This window comes from Hippocampus bargibanti, linkage group LG02 (genome assembly GCF_051943395.1).
Source record: "Hippocampus bargibanti isolate YZ-2025 linkage group LG02, ASM5194339v1, whole genome shotgun sequence".
In the NCBI taxonomy this organism is placed as follows: Eukaryota; Metazoa; Chordata; class Actinopteri; order Syngnathiformes; family Syngnathidae; genus Hippocampus; species Hippocampus bargibanti.
In genome coordinates, this window is record NC_142735.1 from 9,989,053 (window position 1) to 10,010,183 (window position 21,131).

The 21,131-nt window shown below is 40.2% G+C and overlaps 1 protein-coding gene across 3 annotated transcripts in view; it reads left to right on the forward strand.

The window, feature by feature from the left end:
* Positions 1 to 4,472: 4,472 nt before the first annotated feature.
* The window catches only part of klhl4 (kelch-like family member 4), a 32,810-nt gene continuing 16,151 nt past the window's right edge, over positions 4,473 to 21,131 (forward strand). The window contains exons 1-4 of one of the 3 annotated variants that reach the window (XM_088988488.1): positions 4,473 to 4,961; positions 9,938 to 10,396; positions 19,844 to 20,011; positions 20,803 to 20,939. In XM_088988488.1, coding sequence (XP_088844614.1) covers positions 9,948 to 10,396; positions 19,844 to 20,011; positions 20,803 to 20,939 — 754 coding nt within the window. In that variant the 5' untranslated portion in view covers positions 4,473 to 4,961; positions 9,938 to 9,947. Of the gene's footprint in view, positions 4,962 to 4,997; positions 10,397 to 19,843; positions 20,012 to 20,802; positions 20,940 to 21,131 lie in introns of those variants that run through there. The other 2 variants (XM_088988496.1, XM_088988480.1) reach the window with 2 other exon arrangements.

Below are 21,131 nucleotides of genomic sequence, written 5' to 3' on the forward strand. Positions count from 1 at the left end.
CTGCAGGTAGCCTACGTCTGTGTGCTCGGCGACGGTACACGTGTACTGTCTGCGCATGAAGGCGAGGGCGTCACTGGAGAGTTTGTTGAGCGCGCAGTCAGGACAAACCATCTATGATTTGGCGGAATTTAACACAAGTAGGTATTATTGAGCTTGAATATTTCGTTATGTAATAATGTGTTTTGAATGTTGAAAGTGATTCCATTTTTCAATAAATATTGATTTCTTTAACTTTGCCCCTTCAATGAAAACTTATTAAAAACAGACGCAATCTTGATAAATCACAGTGCATATGTTATTTTAATCTATTTCCATTTCCTCCTCCAAGTATCTGCGAAATAGTATGTAAACGCCATATTCCTTGAGAAGAATTTATTAACTAATCAGGGATATTTTTCACATTTGAAAGACAGTTACTAAATTGGGTTGTAGTATTCTTACTGTGCTATGAGGTTTGTACACACGACATTTGAAGGACAACCGGCACCATTTTTTTTGTTTCCCACTGACATCAGAAAAACGTTTTATAGCATCTAAAATACCCAAATCAGGCAGGCTGATATTTTTAGTTAAATGAAAAACACCAATAAAAATGACTTCAAAATGAATCCGGAAATGGCCAGTTTCAGAAGGTCCCACACCCTTGTTCGTGACGTCACGCCAAGACGTCTTGCCTTGCTCGAGAATCAAAACAATGGCTTCAGATTCGGAGAAGATGTTTTCTTGTTACTCATCCAGTTATGAATATGATTCAAATAGTTCTGAAGAGGAAAGCATAAATGTTTGCAATTGACTCAAGGAGTCCTCCCATATCAATTCGAGCCAGCAATGTAGCACCCAGAAAATGCAGAAGATTGCGCCCAAGCTCCGTTGGAAATGGGCTGATTTGTCAGCTGGGAATTTGTGTCAGCGAATATCAAATAGTTGTCTTGGTGCAACACACAACGATTCACCATGGCGTTATTTATGTGTTTTCCTTCTAATTTTGCCATCAACACGAAGTTTTCAGACCAAACAAAGTACCCAAAATGCATTGTGTGTCGCTTTCTCGGTCAGGGGCCGTCCAAACGTGACGTCACATGGGGATCGTCATCAACTCGAAAACAAGACTTCATGAATATTCAGCGCAAGTCTTAAAACGTAAACTATAGCTATATGCTGTGGAATCTTTGTAAAATATGCTCAGTCGAAGTCATTTGAAGTGATATTAGAAATTATGGACATAACTTGTCCGGTGGCGTCGGTTGTCCTTTAATGCTTTAGGTTTAGTATTTCCGGCCCAAACACTCCCTCCAAATGCTCCTGGCCCGGCCCCTCTGTCAAATTTTAGAACCCAATGCGGCCCGCGAGTCAAAAAGTTTGCCCACCCCTGACCTAGACACTGGTTTAGATATGTGGACGATACTTTTGTCATAATTAAGAAACAAGAAATTCAATCCTTCACAGATCACCTCAACTCTGTAGACTTCAACATTAAATTTACTCGTGAGGACATTCAAGAGAACCAACTAGCCTTGGATTGTAAAGTAATTATAAAAGAGGACAGAGCGCTAAAAACAGAAGTCTTTAGGAAGGCTACGCACACTGACCAATACTTACTTTTTGACTCTAACCACCCTTTACAACATAAACTAGGAGTTATCAGAACCCTCCAGCATAGGGCTAAACTAATACCAACTAGCACTGAAGGTAGAGAAAAGGAGTCAAAACATATCAGGAGAGCACCCACTAACTGTGGGTACCCTCAGTGGTCATTCAACAAATGTCAGAAAGAAAGAATAGCGAACGAAACCAATAATTCTCAAGATTCAAAAAGGAGAGGAGTAGCAGTACCGTACATTGCAGGAGTTTCTGAAAAATTACAGAGTCCTTTGGCAACATAAAATTCCTACTTATTTCAAACCGATAAACACGTTAAGGCAAAAATTAGTGCATCCAAAAGATAGGCTACCAAATGAAAAACAAAGTAATGTAGTTTATTCCATACGTTGCAAGAATGAAAATTGTAAAGAGCAGTACATTGGGGAGACTCAACAAATTCTCAAAAAAAGACTTTATCAACATCGCAGGGATAATACTAGTGGGCCTCAATCGGCAGTACATTTGCACCTAAAAGCTAGCAACCACTCATTTGACGACAATGAGGTTAAAATCTTAGCGAAAGAACATAGATGGTTTGAAAGGGGGGTAAAAGAAGCGATTCTTATAAAACAACAAAATCCATCATTAAACCGGTCTGGTGGGGTGAGGTTCAATTTGGATCGTTCATACAATAGCCTGCTTAGGCTAAACAGGTTAGGCAACTTTCGCAATGCTGATGAGGGTCGTTATGCTGATGAGGTGATACCGGGGGTAGTGGGGGTAATAGGCCAGTCGTTAGTCAGGAATGTAGGAACAGTGGGACCACAGGGAGGGGTCCCCTGCCCCCCCAACCTGAGAGTAGGGACCTATCATAGCTGTGTCCGGCGCCACCATGTCTGGACATTAGGGATATATAAATGGGGCCGATACGACCAGTCAGACTTTAGTTCGCTGACGAAGCCTCTTGGATAGGAGGCGAAACGTCCGAAACCTTCACTTTTGTACAGATGACGGCTGAAGAAACCTTCTCATCGAAGGCACTCACGTAATAACTAATTAGAGCTGATGCAACTAATCTGTAATATTGCTCACTTGGGGAAAATCACTACAGTGCTGTTTAAGTGTAAAACACAACAGCAAACATAAAAAAATCATGGCAACAATTAAATGAGCACAACAGAAAAGTAAAATCACAACTAAACGTAGCATTTTCTTTAAAGGCACACGCAATTACAAAACAAAAAAAGCAGTTTGATCACAACAACACATAACTAAGCATAAGAATATTAAAAACACGTCAAATAACATAACAGCATAGCAACAAACAAAACCTACAACCAATGGGTAAAGCCAACAGCATCCATCTATTCATCTGAGGCACCCAGCTAAAATAGGAGCTTCCTGTTTCGGCATAGCTTTTGCTGCCTGCCCAGGCCTCTCAACCTGTCCATTATTACTGATCATAATGTGCCCTAGATATCAATTGAACAAAGTGATATACGTACTTAACTGAACTTACTGTACTCGTCGAAAACCAATTGAAGGTCAATTATCGCTGACTAACACTTCTAGAATGCCAGAACGTGCAATCAAGATTTTTCACTTTTCATTGACTTACTTATTTGTGATGTGCGGCACATGTAGCATCTCACTGTACCAAGAATAGTATTTTTAATACTCCGAGATATGACTGTTTACTTTGCACGCACAGGTCTATTCTTACCTTTTGCCTGGATAGTGTTAGGTTAAAATATTACAGGCTAATTTTAGCAAACAACTACAACTTCAAACATGCAAACATTCCACATCTGCTCCCTCACCCATCCATTGAAACCAGAGCACCATTGATACTGATTAACTCACTATTTTAATGTTCATCCTACAATGTTTAAAATGGCTAACTAAATGTATTTATTTCCTTCACTAGTAACTAACTTTTGTTTCTTCATGCTTCTACGCTCTGCAAATTTTACACTGTTACTGCCAGCGTTCACTCTACCCGGAGGTAACACAGCAGCAAAGTTATGAAAGGAAGAGGAAAGGAAAAGTAAACACACAAAAAAAACACAAAAACTAAATAACAAATCTAGTACTGTACTATATGTAACATGATATAATTGTTCTGTCATTCAGGCTGTGAGAGCCTACTTGCTCCTCGTCGCATATCACCCTCAATACCAATGGTTGAACTCACATTTAGTGGCAGTACATACTGCCTACACCACCGTCAATTTTTCAATAGAAATAATCATTTGGGCATTTTGGTTCATATCTTCTGATCCGTAGCCAGACGCGTTAGGGTGTCCACTGCCTCGTGACCGAAGACAGCTGGGATAGGCTCCAGCACCCCCTGTGACCCTGATGAGGAATAAGCGGTACTGAAAATGGATGGATGGATGGGTTCATATCCTCCATCAGGGAATATTTAAGAGTCTCCAGCCACTTTGTTCCTCCTCCTAAACATGTACTGTTTTGTGGCTAAGTCCATGAAACGATTTCCCCCTCAATCCCCTCGATAAAAACGATTTCCCCCTCAATCCTGTCGAATCAAAATCAAGAACAGTGTAATTAGGTGGCTTACGTCTACAATAACAATACAGGGTGAATATCCTGTGGTATGCGATTTGATCGATTCATGGTGAAAATACGTTTCTTAATTTGGTCAGGAATCTAAAGCACACCACACAATGTCCTTATCAATGAATGGTTTATTTTCAAACCTTTTCTATACATAAGGCGCACCCCTTCAATGAATGAAACAACTTTTCCAAATATATAAATATCTAAAAGTTTTCCAAATATAAGGTACGCCACATTATAAGGCGCTACAGTAGAGGCTGGGGTTACTTACGCACGACTTCTTCAACAGGAGGGAATTGAGTCGTGGCTGCTGGCAGTTGTGAGACCTGTTATGGCTCAATATTACTTCACATACAAGGCGCACCTGCGCATAAGGCACAAGTTCGTCTTTTGAATAAAATGAAGGCTTTAAGGTGTGCCTTATACACAGGAAAATACAGTAACTAATTAATTTCTTTAAATCTATGACTTTATATGGTATGTCTGATTTTTACTTTATGTACAGAACTTTGCATGCAGCAATGGTTGTTTTGAAAGTAATCAAAATATGTTTGAGTTGATTGAGCAGTGAAAAAAGCATTTAACTGCAAACATTGGATAATGTTTGCGTGCTTATAGTGATTCGATGGCAACTGTTGATTCAGTGCACAGGAAGGAAGAAACTGCTTCCTTTGAAAGAGGAAAGTGCCCCCTTTTCCTTTTGGAGGACCAAGCATTTGTGTGCTGAAAGAAACAGAAGACAAACGGTTGTGATGGTATTGCATCTAAAAGTTTGTTTTAAACTTTGAATTCATTGTCAGGTAAGGTCTTCTTAAATATTAATTTGAAGCTTCCTTGAAAATATACAGCATTTTTGTTATCACTACTGAGCCAAACATGGTGTGGCTATGTAAATTGAGGCACTTTGCTGGATGAAAAAGTAAATTGTAGTATATTATGAAGACTGCATTTATAAATGGTAGACAAACGTCATGATGGCAAGTTTGTGTCATTTGTAATGGTTTTCTCTAATGATCAAAATCCTTCAAGTTTTAACATCAATAGCTTTGTCATTAAAGGTGTTGAGGAATTCGGCATTTTATTTTCCGTCTGCTATACACGATGCACAGATCATTACAATGATAACCGGATGGTCTAATTTTTTTCATCGTTGTGTGGAAAATCATCAATACCCTATATGTATTTGTGAATGATCATTTCGAATCGTCACTGCCCTAATGGGGTTTGTCTGGGAATGCCACATCTACCCAGATTGTTGCACTGTAAATCAGGAACAAATTGTAATTGAAATAACTAGATCTCAGATCGCTTTACTAACTATTGGACGAGACGTATTGCTACCGTGCAATCCTGTGAAGAAAGATAGTGGAGACTTTAAGCACACAAGTGCAACATCTTACTACGTATGTGTCTTGTGGAGTGTAGCCAGAAGGTGTCCTTGACTTGTGTGCACGATGAAGAGGTGACGCAGCCTAATGACTATAGCTTGTATACTGTATATGAGGTCATACTTCATTCAAATAGACTTGTGATGTCATAATAGAATGAGACTAAATGATTTATATGTTGCTAGTATTTACTCAAACTGTGATAAGAGGATGCAAATGCATTGATAGGACAAGTTCACATTGTATGAAATATATGTGATTGCATTTACAGTTCAGTACATGGATTATCTTTGGGCATTTATGCTGATTGGTTGTGTTGTCTGACCCATGGCATATTTTGTGTGCTGGGAGAATCGGTTCACAATGAAGACGTTCACTGCCTTGTTTTTATTCTAACCTTTTCCTTTGATCCCAGACAATACTGCTTGCAGCAAAGTGGTCAAATAAACTCTTTGTTACCAGCTTTGTGAGCAGAGGTCTGTAGCCTAAGTGAGTGCTAGTCTAGTTACCTACTTCAAAACCACTGAAAAAACACAGACCCAATTTGATTGGAATTTCTGAAGCTGCTGACACAATGCGCCATATTTTAGTGGCAGTGCAATAAAAGGGAGTCAAATTAGGATAATAAAACCTAGTTAATTACCCTTTAATGGCTGTGATTAAATTCTTTTTGGAAGATTCCGATGAACTTGCTTGTCTATTTTCATGCCATTAATTGAACTTAATGAGCGTGGGACGAATAAAGGTTTTCTGATTCTGATTTTGAATCTGATTCTGATACTTGGACACACACACACACACACACACACACACACACACACACACACACACACACACACACACACACACACACACACACACACACACACTAACAAACACACGCACACTAACAAACACACGCACACTAACAAATACACGCACACAGAATCCCTTTCATTTTTCAATCCTCATTTGGGAACATATTTTATATGCAAGCCCCATCGGGCTGAAAAACAACATAACCCTGCAGTTCAAAATCATTTTTTTAATGACTAGACATTGCATTTCTTCATAATGTATTGTTTTGACCTATGACCAAATATAAAATTGAGCTTTTACCGCCAGCATAAGCGCTCCACTCGCAACAATCAAGACAAGTGTGTATGCTTATTGAAATTATTATTTTCTATGAGTATTTTGGAATGCAAATTTCTTAGTTCTATATTTTTCAGCATGCTGCACATGAAAAACACAAGAAAACGGTTCTGCCACATTGTGTGCCGTGACAGTCAAGCATGCATTTTTTTCATCCTGTGTTTTTATGATAGCCTTTTTACTCACAAACACATTTGTACAAAAAGATACTGTATGTCTAATTCACAATAGGGATCATTTTTTTCTCATATAAGGAATATTTTATCTTCAACCCTCAATATGATACAATGATCCATGCATGTCAGAGTCCTCATTTGTATATATCATTGGTATTTTGGCATGACAGTGACATTTTTCCTGCATAGGTATGCTAATTCACTATTTTCCAATTATGTTTTTTGTGTAGTCGGTCAGGGTGTGAATGCTGTGGGTTTCAAACAAGTAATTAGTATTTAGGAAATAGATACAATCCAGAGACAATGAACTGAACAATTTCTAGATGTTATTGATTTTTCACGTAATTATCCCATTATATTACCTCCATGTGGGGCTTAGCCAATGCCTGTGGACACAGGAGTTGGTTACAAATAACCTTCCCGCTGACAATGCCCACACACGCTTCCTAACATGAGGTGGGAGGTAGCAGAGGCGGACGACAGCTTTTGAGGTGCCAAATTAAAGCAATGTCAGGGCAAGTTAGCCCTTTCATCACTGCAGAGCCTGTTTTTATGGTTCACAACAACTGAGTGTTTGCATTTTCCTGATTAAAGTTGAGTAACATGCACTCGTACTACATCGACAAAAAATACATAAAAAATGAATAGTGAGTCACATCAGTCGCTAAAAATGGAGAAATCAGACATCTTAAAATTTTAATGCGCTTTCAGTCACCCAAATTCACCCTAACCTTGCTTTTGCTTTCATGTATCTGTTGTGTATATTTATTTATTTGTTTTGTTTATTTTTACTTCAATATGGTGCCGCGAGAGTGGCTGCCTTTCCAGCAGCTCTTGTATTTTCTTTTTATACTTCTTTCTTTCCTTTTCTCTTCCTTTCATGACTTTGCTGCTGTGAAATGTAAATTTCTTCACTGCGAGATGGATAAAGGTACATCCAATCCAATCCAAATGTATGCAGTTTATTCCCACAAATGGTATTTAGGTTTAAATATGACATAATTGAGACCTTTACAGGTTGTTTTGAGGTACTAAGGACAACAGTGAGATAGCATGGTAACTTGGTTCCAATGGAGTGCCTTCACAAACTATTGTTGGTGAAATTCAACGTCTGACAATGTATGTGTCCTCTGGCGAGTACTGCTTAACTTCGGTAGATGGATTATTCATAAGCAGGGTCTGTTCTTGAAATGTAAAAGAGTGCTCTGAAGTTTTGACAGGCATCTCACTGATCTTGAGGGTTCACCAGTTTATTTATTTTAATTTGGCTGTGTCTCGCGAGGGGGCTTCCAAGACTGCGAAGGGGAATATTTATCATCATACAAGTAATGGGGAAAAAGGACAACGTGATTGTATGCATCAAGTTAGAGAACTTGATATATTTTGTACAACCTTTGAGGCAATTTCTCCCTTAAAAACATTTCTGTGAATTTTCAAGCCTCAAGGTGGGAAAATGTTCTTTGGATAGATGAGACCAAACTAGAGCTTTAACTAGACACTCAAAATGAAGCATTCAAAGATGATTATTACCTCCCTTGAAACATGGAAGAGGTTGAATCAGGTTACAGGCCATTTATTCTGCATCTAGTCCTGTTTTGAAAACACTATAACTACTCTTCTGGTCTCCGCATTGATGATGATCCTATTGTCGCAGCTTATCCTGTTAGACCATCACATACAGTTCAACAGTGCATACAGTTTCTATTGAACAAAAGCAGGGTTGTTGCAAAAATGTTGTTTGTAGGCTCAAAACAACAGGCGCCCCATGATCTTACCATCACCGTCAAGGGACAGCAATTCAGTGGTCCCTACTTTCTCCTCGACTAAGACAGTGATGTTGCAAACATGCTACTGGAAAGGTGCAACCGCGGAGCATAGAGATTCTCCTCCATTAACAAAACAACTAAAAACAGTCTGCACAGTGTACAAATTCACAAAACACAAAAGGGTGTAAAATACTAATTTTGGAGTGAAACATTAGCTGAGGTCTTACCGTAGGGTGCTTACTCGCAAAAGCCATTTGAAAACGCCGTAAAATCCAAAGGAACATTTGTTGGATGAGACAAAAAATATATAGTCTGGACAATTTATCTACCAAATATCAGACGCCTGGTTAACAGATATGGCGCAAAAGTCACATTCAGAATTAGACATAATTGTGTTGCTCTGATTGATCACCAAGGTCTGAATGAAATTAGGGTGAGCATATAATACACTGAAGGTAGCATAACAATACATTAATGTGCGATATGTACATCAAAAAACAAAACAAAACAAAACACTATCTTGAAGGTGTGACCTCATCATTCTTCATCCATGGCACCCCACCTTCCTTGCAGTAAGACGAGATAGCCCTGTATTTCTCTCTCTCTCTCTCTCTCTCTCTCTCTCTCTCTCTCTCTCTCTCTCTCTCTCTCTCTCTCTCTCTCTCTCTCTCTCTCTCTCTCTCTCTCTCTATCGCTGCCTCACTCACACACACACACACACACACACACACACACACACACACACACACACACACACACGCATGCACACACACACACAGAACGCGGAGCAGAGATATGACTATGGAAGTGTGGGAGCATTTTCACATTTTATCAAATGCACTGTCTAGAAGTGTGTGGCAGCACGTGTGTGCATGAAGAGTAGACAAGCAGGGAGAGAATGCGAGAGTTAAAAGGAGTAGAGAGAGAGAAAGAGACATGGGTGGCAAAGGGGAGGGAGTGTAGATCATGCGTGCACATTAATTCAACTCCAGCGGCACAGAAGCAGCAAACAGCAACCGCATCTCTGGCAGCAGCAGCACAGGAGGCAGGAGAGGAAGGAAGGCAAAGGAGGAGAGTTAGAGTGAGATTGGCAAGAATAAAAGCTGCAGAGGACCATTCTACATCACTAAAAGAACAATAGAGGTGTAACAGAGAAGGGAGGTGGCGGTGCTCATGAGTGTAGAGAGACAATAACGGAGTGGAAGGTACCCTGTATGTGTGAGGACTGAGTGAGGATTGAAACCGAGGCTCCCGTCTTGTCTGCTCTCCATGTTTTTGGGCACTCACCATAGTATTGCCCTTGTCTCCAAAGCCAGGGGAGAATGTCGGGGAAGAAGGAATTTGATGTGAAGCAGATCCTCAGGCTCCGCTGGCGCTGGTTCAGCCACTCATCGCAAGGTTCGGCAGGAAGCGGTGGTGGCGGCGGGGTAGGAGGTTACATCGCGCAGGATGGCACCGACCACAGGGGGACCCCAGTTCACGGTCGGCTCAAGAGTCAGTCTCGGGAAAGGGGTGGAGGAGGAATGCGGAAGTCGAGCAGCCCGGCACACAGTATCCTGGCACCCACGCCGGGACCCACGCCTGTCAGTGTCAGAACGGGTCAACAGTCCTGGCAGCAGCAGCAACACACCGTGCCAGGCCTTCAGGTCAACGAGGACACGTACAAGGGCGCTCCCTCACCCAGCACCCCCAGGAAGGAGGCCCCCTACACGGGCATAGAAGAGGTGAAGAGCATCTCGGAGGAGACTGCAGAGGTGGAGGCCAGAGAGAGGTACGCCTGTTGACCTCATAGACCATGTGTTCATGTGGCACAACTTCAGTCACTTTTAGACATTGACCCAACAGCCGCACAATCCCACGCGTGTCAGTTCAAATACGGATTTTGAAAAAAAATCGGCAGTTTCTGAGAAACGGATTCTCGATGTGCTTGTAGTTTGTTGTGCTCTCTCACATTTGAAGCTACTTCTAACATTTCCTCTCTTGCTGAGCCAAATAAAGTACCCAATGCTTGAAAAACCTTTCTGTACTTAACAGTACAGCTCTATATCATTGCAAACTACACAATCACAATCGTAAACACAAGCAGAAATAGCTCTAGTAAGCCTGCAGGCTGGTTTGCTTCGAGTCACAAGTTCAAGACCTGCTATGCAGAGAAAAATATGGAAATTGAGGATGGTTGTTGGAGGAAAGCCAGATTACTTTGTGAAGCCCACTCTGAGGAACACAGCCTCTTCGTTTTGACACCTTGCTACAAACTACCCTAAGTATCTTAAAATAATATCCATAAAATGCCATTCCTGAAGTATTGATCTAAACCAGGGGTGTCCAAAGTCGGTCCTCGAGGGCCGCCGTCCTGCCTTTTTTCCAGCTCTCCCAGGAGCAATGCACCTGATTCAAATCATCAGGACCATTTTGATGCTGCTTTTACAGCTGGCTGATGAGCTGATCATTTGAATCAGGTGCGTTGCTCCTGGGTGAGCTGGAAAACAGGCAGGACAGCGGCCCTCGAGGACCGACTTTGGACACCCCTGATCTAAACAAAGCATCAGATCCAAAAGATATTCATTTTTTTGGAGAACATAGCACTAACCTTATTTTGATCAACTGAAGAGTGTGTGCTGTGGATATCTGAAATGTTTGGGACAATTGAGTCTAATGAACACGGCAAGCCATTGGTGACCTCAGGACCCACTTTTATGCTGTGCAGATTGTTGGACGGGATAAATCATAGACGCGTTATCTTAAGTATTCAGTCGACATAAATCATCAGCTTCAGGTCAGTTTTGAGCCAATTTGCTGCTCTCCAATCTGTCATGTTTTTACACTAACTTAGACGGTCAGACTTTCATGGGGTTCATGTGTTAGGCGAGGAAAAGCGGTGACATCACTTAACAGCCAGCGGCCATCAAAAACAGAAAGCACTGTTGTGCCACGAATTACCCCAATGAAAGTGACTTCATGAGTCAAATGCCATCACAACAAGAAGCTGCAGCGCAGTTTGATTTATCACGAGGAAACATGTTTTTCAAATGCGAGTTGCAATTGTCCAAATGTTTTAGTCGGTCTTGTTATAGTTTTAGTACTTTAGCTTTCCTTTCTGGCTCAAAGCGAAACGGAAAGCCCCCAGACACCAACATTTGATCTTTCCTGTGACGCCATTCTTTGGTGATTGGCATTATGCTTGCTTCATGTACCCGGTGAATAATTTAGTAGTGTCAATGCAATGTGTCACTTTATTTCAGAACAGGCTCAGAGGAAGTAAACTGAATGCAAATAATGTGTCAAGCAGGGTTCACTGAAAGTCGAGATAGCAGAACGGACTGGGAATTCTAAATTAGCATGTGTGGTTTTGGAATCAGCTCAAAATGTGGCTCTTCATAATTGGCAGATATCCATATTTGGTGGGGGTTCCGTATGTGTGAAGAGTACATGCATAAGAGATGTGCTTACAGTGGGGGAAAAAAATTGTGTAACTCATCGGCTCTCAAAGGGACTGAGTTCATGCTGGTCATGTAAAATACAGCAGCACCATCATATTTGACAACGATGCTGAAATATTAAAAAGGGTTGCTCTCCGTGGGATCATAAAACATGCCCTTGGCCTTCCTGCACTTGGTTTTAGTAACATGCATTTATGCACTTTATAACCGTGCAAAGTAATCTGATACATTAAGTCAGTTTAACGAGAAAGCCTTCCTTTGCACACATTAAATTGATAAACGTTATCACTGATCTTTGACTATTATGAGTTTGAAGAAGCAAGATCCATCACCAGAGGGAACCAGAGCTGCGAGGGAAGATTTCATTCTGAAAGTATTGACTCATTCGTGCTGTGCTCTGAACCTACCACTATGAGCGCTCTCTTAGGTACATTGTGACTTAAAGGACAACCGACGTCTCTGGACAAGTCGTGTCCATAATTTGAAAAATGGCTTCAAATGACTTCTACTGAGTGTATTTTACAAAGATTCCACCGCATATAGCTATATTTTACGTTTTAAGACTCGCGCTGAATATTCCGGAAGTCTTGTTTTTAAGTTGATGAGTCCTCACCCTACGTCACTGAAGGAACGCCCCTCAGCGAGAAAGGACATACCTTGCATCACCTCAATGCATTTTGCAATACTTTGTTTGGTCTGAAAATTTCGTGTTGATGGCGAAATTAGAAGGAAAACATAAATAACGCGATGGTGAATCCTTGTGTGTGGCACCGAGCATCTATTTGATATTCACTGACAAAAATTGTAAGGAATTAATCAGCTCGTTTCCACGGAGCTTTCCACGGAGCTTTGTCGCCCCCTTATGCCTCTTTTCGGTGCTACAATTCCCCACCCAGATGACACACATTCGATGCTACATTTCCCCCCTCAAAATGACACGGAATAAATTCTTTAATCGATTGCAAACATGTATGCTTTCCTCTTCAGAACTATTTGAATCATATTCATAACTGGATGAGTAACAAGAAAGCATATTCTCAGAATCTGAAGCCATTGTTTTGATTCTCGAGCAAGGCAAGATGTCTTGCCGTGACGCCACGAACATGGGGGTGGGAACTTCTGAAACTGGCCACTTCCGGTTTCAAATTGAAGTACTTTTTACACACTTTAAGTCATTTTTATTGGTGTTTTGCATTTGACTAAACATATCATACTGCGTGTTTTGGGTATTTTAGATGCTATAATACGTTTTTCTGATGTCAGTTAGGAAACAAGTGACGTCGGTTGTTCTTTTACAATTACAGCATGCTGTGACTGTGTAGAGTTGCTAAATCGAACTAGTGAAGTAAGTCACAGCCAGTTTCACTTTTGTTCACCCTTGGGTTGAATACAGCCACATATCCCTTTTGTCCTCATCCAAACTGGCTCCATCGTCAGCATACAATATATAGCCCCCGTTAGCCTGAATGGAATGGAAACCCTGACCTCTTGCACATAAACACGAACAGAGGTTGGAGTCAGTGGTTGTTATTTTGAATGATATCTCAATTCCTTCTCCGCCGCCTTGGAAAAGAAATACAGCCGCCTCTCCCATGTCACCAGCAGTAAGTCAGATATTTGTTTGAGGCCTCATAACGCCACAAGCTTCTTCACGTGTGGCACGTGCTAGAGGCGGCAAATGACCAAATAAGCTCTTTTTGTTCTTTTTCCAATCTTTTCAAATCTCTTTTTTTCTATGCTTGTCTGTGACTGTAAAGTGTAGTTGAGAGCTTTGTAAAGCCCTTGAAAATAAAATGTATTATTATTATTATAAATAATGTGAAGTTGTCTTCTAAATTGACATCTTTGTGGATAAGATACAGATTCCAAACATTTTTTTATTAATTACCGTCTTGAATAAAGGGTCAGATTCTGCTGAGAAGAGAGAGAGCAACTATCTCTCTCTCTGTCTCTCTTTCTCTCTCTGTTGCTCTCTCTGTCTCTCTCTCTCTCTCTCTCTCTCTCTCTCTCTCTCTCTCTCTCTCTCTCTCTCTCTTTAGATACATGCACTGACATTCTGGACATATTCTCCTTCCTTACAATTTGAGCTAATTCAAAGAAAATAATCCTTCACACATCTTTTCATAAAATTTACATGGATACTATTAGGCATGGCCGTTACCCAGTTCTGCGGTATCCCGAGGCACTCATTTCCTGTCATTTGCATTGAAAAGAATCACTGAGCCATGGATAACAGTAATAAACAATAAATAAATAAATAAACAGGAGAATTTTGGATTATAGATAGCATTTAATTTAACGCACATATTTACACATGATATATTTCTATTTTTTTTTGTTAAATGCTGATATGGAACAACAATGATTAATCTCATAATTACCATTGAATTAAACACATACATTTCTCATAAGAGGTCAATTGTAATTGGAAGCAACATATGACGTTATCCAATAACAGTAATAACTTATTGATTGTGGGAGTCAACTATGGAAAAAAGAAACCACTACCACGTGTGACACGCTTCCTGCAAAAATCTGATCTGCACATTTTCACCACAAAGACTCCCTCAACATTGACAACTGGCACACTTATATCATTTACAAACATCAAATGGAAGGGAAAAGCCGAAAGGAAAAGAAGAAGAAATGGAAAGATGTCACTGCCATATCAATCAGTTAACCACCGATAATTTCAAATAGTCTAAATATTTTACAGTATGTGAGAACATTTGCTGAAAAGTGAATTTTACCATTTCTTACATACACACTGGGTATATACTATGAGTAGTTTATCTTTCATTTTGAAACCAGCTGACACTGTTTAGATTTACTTCAAAGAGAAAAATCTGCTGTGTGGTCCTGCAAGCATTTTGACACCTGTCTGGGATGAAAAGTGTGTTCAAATTAGGTGTATTAAGATCGTCAAAATTTTTACACTCGCATTTTTGGGGATAAAGTTCATCCAAATATAGAATAATACAAATGGACATATAGTATTGACCATGAGCCACGAACATTTTGTTCACTACCTACACAACATGTTAGAAAACTTCCAGTGGAAATTTAACGACTGAAAAAAATCCTGAAAACAGAAAAGACAATTTCTGAAAAGACAATTTCTCAGCATTTGCCATCGCAGCCTCTAAGTTTGAATGTCATTAATACACATTGACTATTTTCCCACCATCCCACTCACACAACTTCATCACGCATGATAGCGACTGAGGTGGAAGTTACTCGTGAAATATATATAGAGTATAAAGCTACACTAGGCTTTTGAAAGCTCAACCCAATCTCAGTCTGCAAATAATAATGGCTTGACTTTGCTTCCTGGGAAGCAGCTGATGCCTCAGTGAGATCCCCTGTAACACGTTTGATTCATATTCACACACAGTATCTTTACCCAGCAGGTCTAATCTGGGATGAATCATCCAATCTGGGGAGCAGTCTGACTGTTGCTGCACAGAAATGATGTGATTATTTAAATATGCTCTCTATAGATTAGATATCGCATGGCTTTCGACTGGTTAGAACATTCGCCTCAGGTCATGGCTTCGAATCCGGCCCTGACCTTCCTGTTTGGAATTTGCTTGCGATGTCGAGATGTTTGTCCAGGTCCTCTGGTTTCCTCCCATATTCCATAAACATGCAGGGTAGAATAATGGAAGGTTTTCAATTGTGTGATTGTGAGCCTGACCGGTAGTTCGTCAGTATGTGTCTTACGATTGGTTGGTAATCAGTTAAGGGTGTACCCGGCCTACTGCTCGGAGATGGTTGAGATAGACTCTCGCACCCTCGTGAGGATAAAGTGATTCAGATATTGATGGTGATGTATCACATGCTCGTGTCAGCTTTTTCTTTTTTGCTTTAAAGTCAAGCAGCATTTACTCTCTGAAAGTTTTCGAAACTTTAGAATAATTTCAATTGGCTCAAGTGAACTCTAGCTTTTGCAGGACAGACCTGCCCAGGTCCCGATAGCGTCTGTTACTTTGAGTCAATTGGTTTGTTTTACGCGATTGTTTTGCAGTGGGCCACAGTCCGTTCCCTAAGACGGCTGTTGTGATGCTTTAATGCCTCAATAAAATAAGGCTGTATACCTTTGATGATTCCACCCAGTCCTGCAAACCAAATATACACCTCTGACAAATTTACCGTCCTCTGGAATGTGATACCAACGCAATTAGTGTCAGCGAGATGTGCACACATGGAAAATCCCTTTTGCAGGCCTTAGAGCCGATACACAGGGAGTGCGTCTTAGTTTTATGGCCCCATTGTAATTCTGTCTTGTTTGGTGTTCCCATCCAAGATGAAACAGCAATGAGGGAATTATCGTGACTGCACTATGTATCATGCTTTGCACTTAAACATACCGTGTATCATAAAGACTGACCTGGTGGGATTAAGAGGAATGTTAGAGTTCTACAGACAGATCTTCATGACTTTGAACAAACAAGCCAAAGAGGAAAGTCAGACACTTGTTATTTCTTCTGTTTACCATAATGTTTGTATAAGAAACTGCTCCTCCATTCTACAAATCAGGTAAGCAGCCATTCTTTTTTTGACATGACTTTTTACAAGACTCAAAATCCCATGCTGTGACCCTGTGTATAAATTACGAAGCATGGACTTCAATTAAAAAAAAAAAAAATGCCCCCCCCCCCCCCCCCCCCCCCCCCCCCCGAAAAAAAAAAAAACAAAAACAAAACAAATATCAGTCTTCACACAGCACAGCCACTGTGCTGATGACCATGATATCCTCCTGTGACATGATGTGATTCTTTTTGAAATAAACGAGCCCAAATGTCAAAATAAAGCAGCTTTATGAAGGGCATGGAGTAACCCGGTTGCATTGTTCAGCAAGCGTCACAGGGATATACTGGGATGCTGGTGAAACAGTGCAATCTCACAGCCTGCGGAGACGAAGATGCGGCTTTCTCACAATGCAGCAATGAACAGACGTCTTTGCTAGTTAAATCTCCATGTGATTGGAACACTTTTGTGTGTGTGCAGATAAACACAGGCCTGTTCTGAAAGGGAAGCAGTGGATTGTGGTGCTGTTTGTCCCACTGGACTCAGTGACTTAGTCATCCATTTATTCACGGAGTTTAGTCCATATCCATTTTATTTTCAACTTGGAAAGATGTAGAAGCACCACAGAGGATTTTTGAGTGTCACGTGTCCGACCGAATAAGTGCGATGGTCCTCCCCCCATCATTCTTTTCCTAGTCTCTTTTTATTTTGGATGGCAAAGGGGACTGGACAATGGAGAAATGTTTGTTACTGTGGCTATCAAATTAATTCTATGACCAAGATTTGATCCTGGATGCATGTACACGTAGACGTTTTTGTCGGCACTCAATATTTGAAATTGAAATTCAATTCTTGAAACTTTTAGGAGATGATGTCATGTCAGTGGATAGGTCTCGTGGTTAACACATCTGCTAACAGTATTAAGGTTTGGGTTTTAATCTCATCCTGTGGCTTTTAGCTCCGATTTACCTTGTACTGTATTCCGTGAGCTTGAGCGGGTTTTCTCAGGGGCACTCCCAACTTCCTCCCACATTCCAAAAACATGCACATTGGCTTGATTCAAGTTTCAACACACACACACACACACACACACACACACACACACACACACACACACACACACACACACACACACACACTTCTATATATATATATATATATATATATATACAGTGGTGGGCCGTCAGAGCCAGCAAGAGCCTTCTCTGCTGGCCTAACATAATCAGACATCATTTTCATAATTATAATAAAAGTCAATTTCATTAAAAAAGTATTTTTTTCTAAATATATATATAATTATTCTACATACTGTTTTCTTGATGTTATATTATATCCATTTGGTTATGCTCCTTTCAGTGTTGTAGTTTTAGGTCAGAGTTTTTAATCCGATCAGAATTCAGCTAGCTTGTGTCGCCAGGCTGTATGAAATCTGACCGACGCCTTCAGAATCAACAGTGAGGGCGTCTGTGCGCTGTACATGTAATTGATATATAGTTGCGATAGCCAATCAGATCACGAGTTGGCACAGTAAGGCCAGCTAGAGGGCCTCGCGTTGAACATGACATGTACGCGTCCTGTGATTGGATACTCACTTTACCTCAGCCCTCAGCGGAGGCAGCGCTATGCAAATCAACCAAGCTACAACAGATCAGACCCGGAAACTTTAGCAGAAAAACCAAGTATATCTACTCGCTTTTTTTAACCCACAATGGCTGAAGGAGAGGACAACTCGCTGTCGCATGTCGGCCTATTCTCAAGAACAAATGAAAAAGATTTGTTTACTTTTATTTTCAACAAATAGTTCGTTTTGTGAAAGTCTTGTTGTTTTTCTTATATTAAACTGACATTTTGTAATTTAGCATAAAATCTTGTTAAAGATTGCATATTCTTGGTGGACTTAATAAAGCTTTGTGGACAAATGATTTTAAATGTCCTTTTATTTTTAAGTGTTTGCAGTATCACGTATAGTGACAAGTTCTAATTGCTGATGCAGATTTATTGATGTGTAATTGCTCCGGAAAATAGCCTGTGTTGTAGACGATTAAGGTGATGCCACGCCCAGTACTGCGTGCGTGTGCTTTTGTAAAGGATATCTCCAGCCGTTGTGTCATAAATTATGGTATTACGAGGGATATTTGTTCAAGTCGGACTAAGCAGGACTTCACTGAAGGCCTAGGTGTGAAATGCACGGACCACCACTATATATATATATATATATATATATATATATATATATATATATATATATATATATGTATATATATATATATATATATATATATATATATATATATATATTAATTGGTGTGATTGGTTGTTGATGAGAGATGAGATGAGACTTTATTTGTCTCACATTGGAGAAATTCCTATTCTACAGCAGCAAAGTTGTGAAAGGAAGAGAAAAGGAAAAATAATCAGTAGAAAAACAAAATAATAATAATAATAATAATAATAATAATAATAATAATAATAATAAATTTCATTTTAAGCGCCTTTCAAAGCTCTCAAGGACACTTTAGTCAAAGTCAGCTTTATTGTCAAATATGCTAATATGCATGACATACAGCACAGATGAAATTACTGTCCTCTCGGACCCAGCATGCAAGGCACTTATAATGACTTTAACAAACATAATAAACATGAAAACGCCAATTTGCCGGGAGAGGGGAGCCGCTGTGTGTTCACACGCCGCCATCTTGGGAAAAACAAAAATAACAAACATGACAACACAAAGACACAAAGGACAAAGAATTACAACACTCAAAGTTCATTCTTCATGACTTGCTGTACGCTCTTTGTGATGACATGAAGCAGTTCTAGATGAAAGAGGAAAGGATCAAAGCATCCATTTCAGCAGTGGATCAGGGACGTCATGGTGCAATTTGCACATCTACTACAAGCTAAATGTTGAAAGCAAACACGAAGCTGTAGCATCCATTGACAAAAAAACAGTCTTTACAGTCACATACAAGCATAAGTACTATAATAAATAAAATACAATCACAAATAGAACACAATAAATAAAATGTAATTATAAATAGAAACAAGAGAAAGAGCTACACAGAAAATTCAATTTTAAATAGGTGGGTTTTGAGATGGGATTTGAAGGTGGGAGAGAATCGATGTTACGTCATGTCCATTATCTGGCAACTAGTTCAAGGTGTAGCTTTCAACAGGAAATAAAAAGACTGAAAGAAAACATCAAGTTCCAAGTCCATAATGGCAGGCCTCTTTCGTATATTCTCCAGGTTAGCTCTGTCCGCATTCACCAGAATGAACACCAACTCCTCTGGCGAATTCTTCCAGGCCACAAATCACGCTGAACAGACCTTCCGAAAGATGGAAAGCTACCAGCAGCATAAGCAACTGTGCGATGTGCTACTCATAGCAGGTGATCACAGGATACCAGCTCACAGGTCAGCACTCCTATCGTATTTGATTTACTATTTAATTACATTTAATGTGAAATGAACAAAGTTCATCAAGATTTCCTGTGTGAATGTTTTGCTTTGCTCCGGTCTCACCGGATTTCCTCGTTGAGCAAATAATCAAATGATCCTTAGGAGACGGTTGAGCCTCCAGATGAGCAGACACTTTGTTCACCAGTGTGTAAACAAATAAAACCCACTGCTGTGATCTAATTACACCTCTACCCTCTCACATCGATATGTTACTTTTGAGATGCAGACGCGTACTGGGATCCAAATCGCAAAAATGTCTTAATGTGGCCGGAAGAAAGTGGGAAAAACCATGAAGCATTCTCTCATAGCATCAAACCAAAGTGAGCAGACAAATATAAATGATGAATACCGTGCTTTTGCTGGATCACGTTCGCTTATTCAGGTGTACCTGGTGAAGTGACTGCATGGTTCCAGCTCCACACTCAAATTAAGGGGACTGGGGGAGGAGAGTGAAACGTATTTGACAGTCCTTTCGTGTTTCTCTTTGTGCTGGTTTTAATGAAGCACTGCTGTCCATTTCTGCATACTGCTTGCACTCCAATCTATTACACACATCTAAAATCAATGCATTTCCACTTTTGCATTTTTAATCCATCAAAGTGAACAAATGTTTCAAAACCACACAGTGCTACATTATGTAATGATCCTGTCTGAAAAAAAAAAAAATCAGCCAGGATGACACTATGTACACAATACGTGACGGCCGATCTGCAGTTTGAGCCTTACTTGAATTTTCTCTGTATAAGGCTTGTTCTGAGCGCCGTCTCCGACTACTTTGCCGCAATGTTCACAAATGACGTGAAGGAGGCCAAACAGGAGGAGATCAAAATGGAGGGGGTGGATCCAGATGCCCTCACCTCCCTGGTTCATTTTGCCTACACTGGTGAGTGCTCATAAAGATATTCACAAGCGCTTGCAAGTCGTTAGGAAACCTCTGGAACGCGACCGTGATTAAAATGGATCAATCACTGAAATGAATGACTGACCACCCTCGGGATTTCACATTACTTCATCTCACATTTCCCCTTCTGTATGTGACTAAGCATTTCCTTTTTTTCATTGTATTGTAAATACC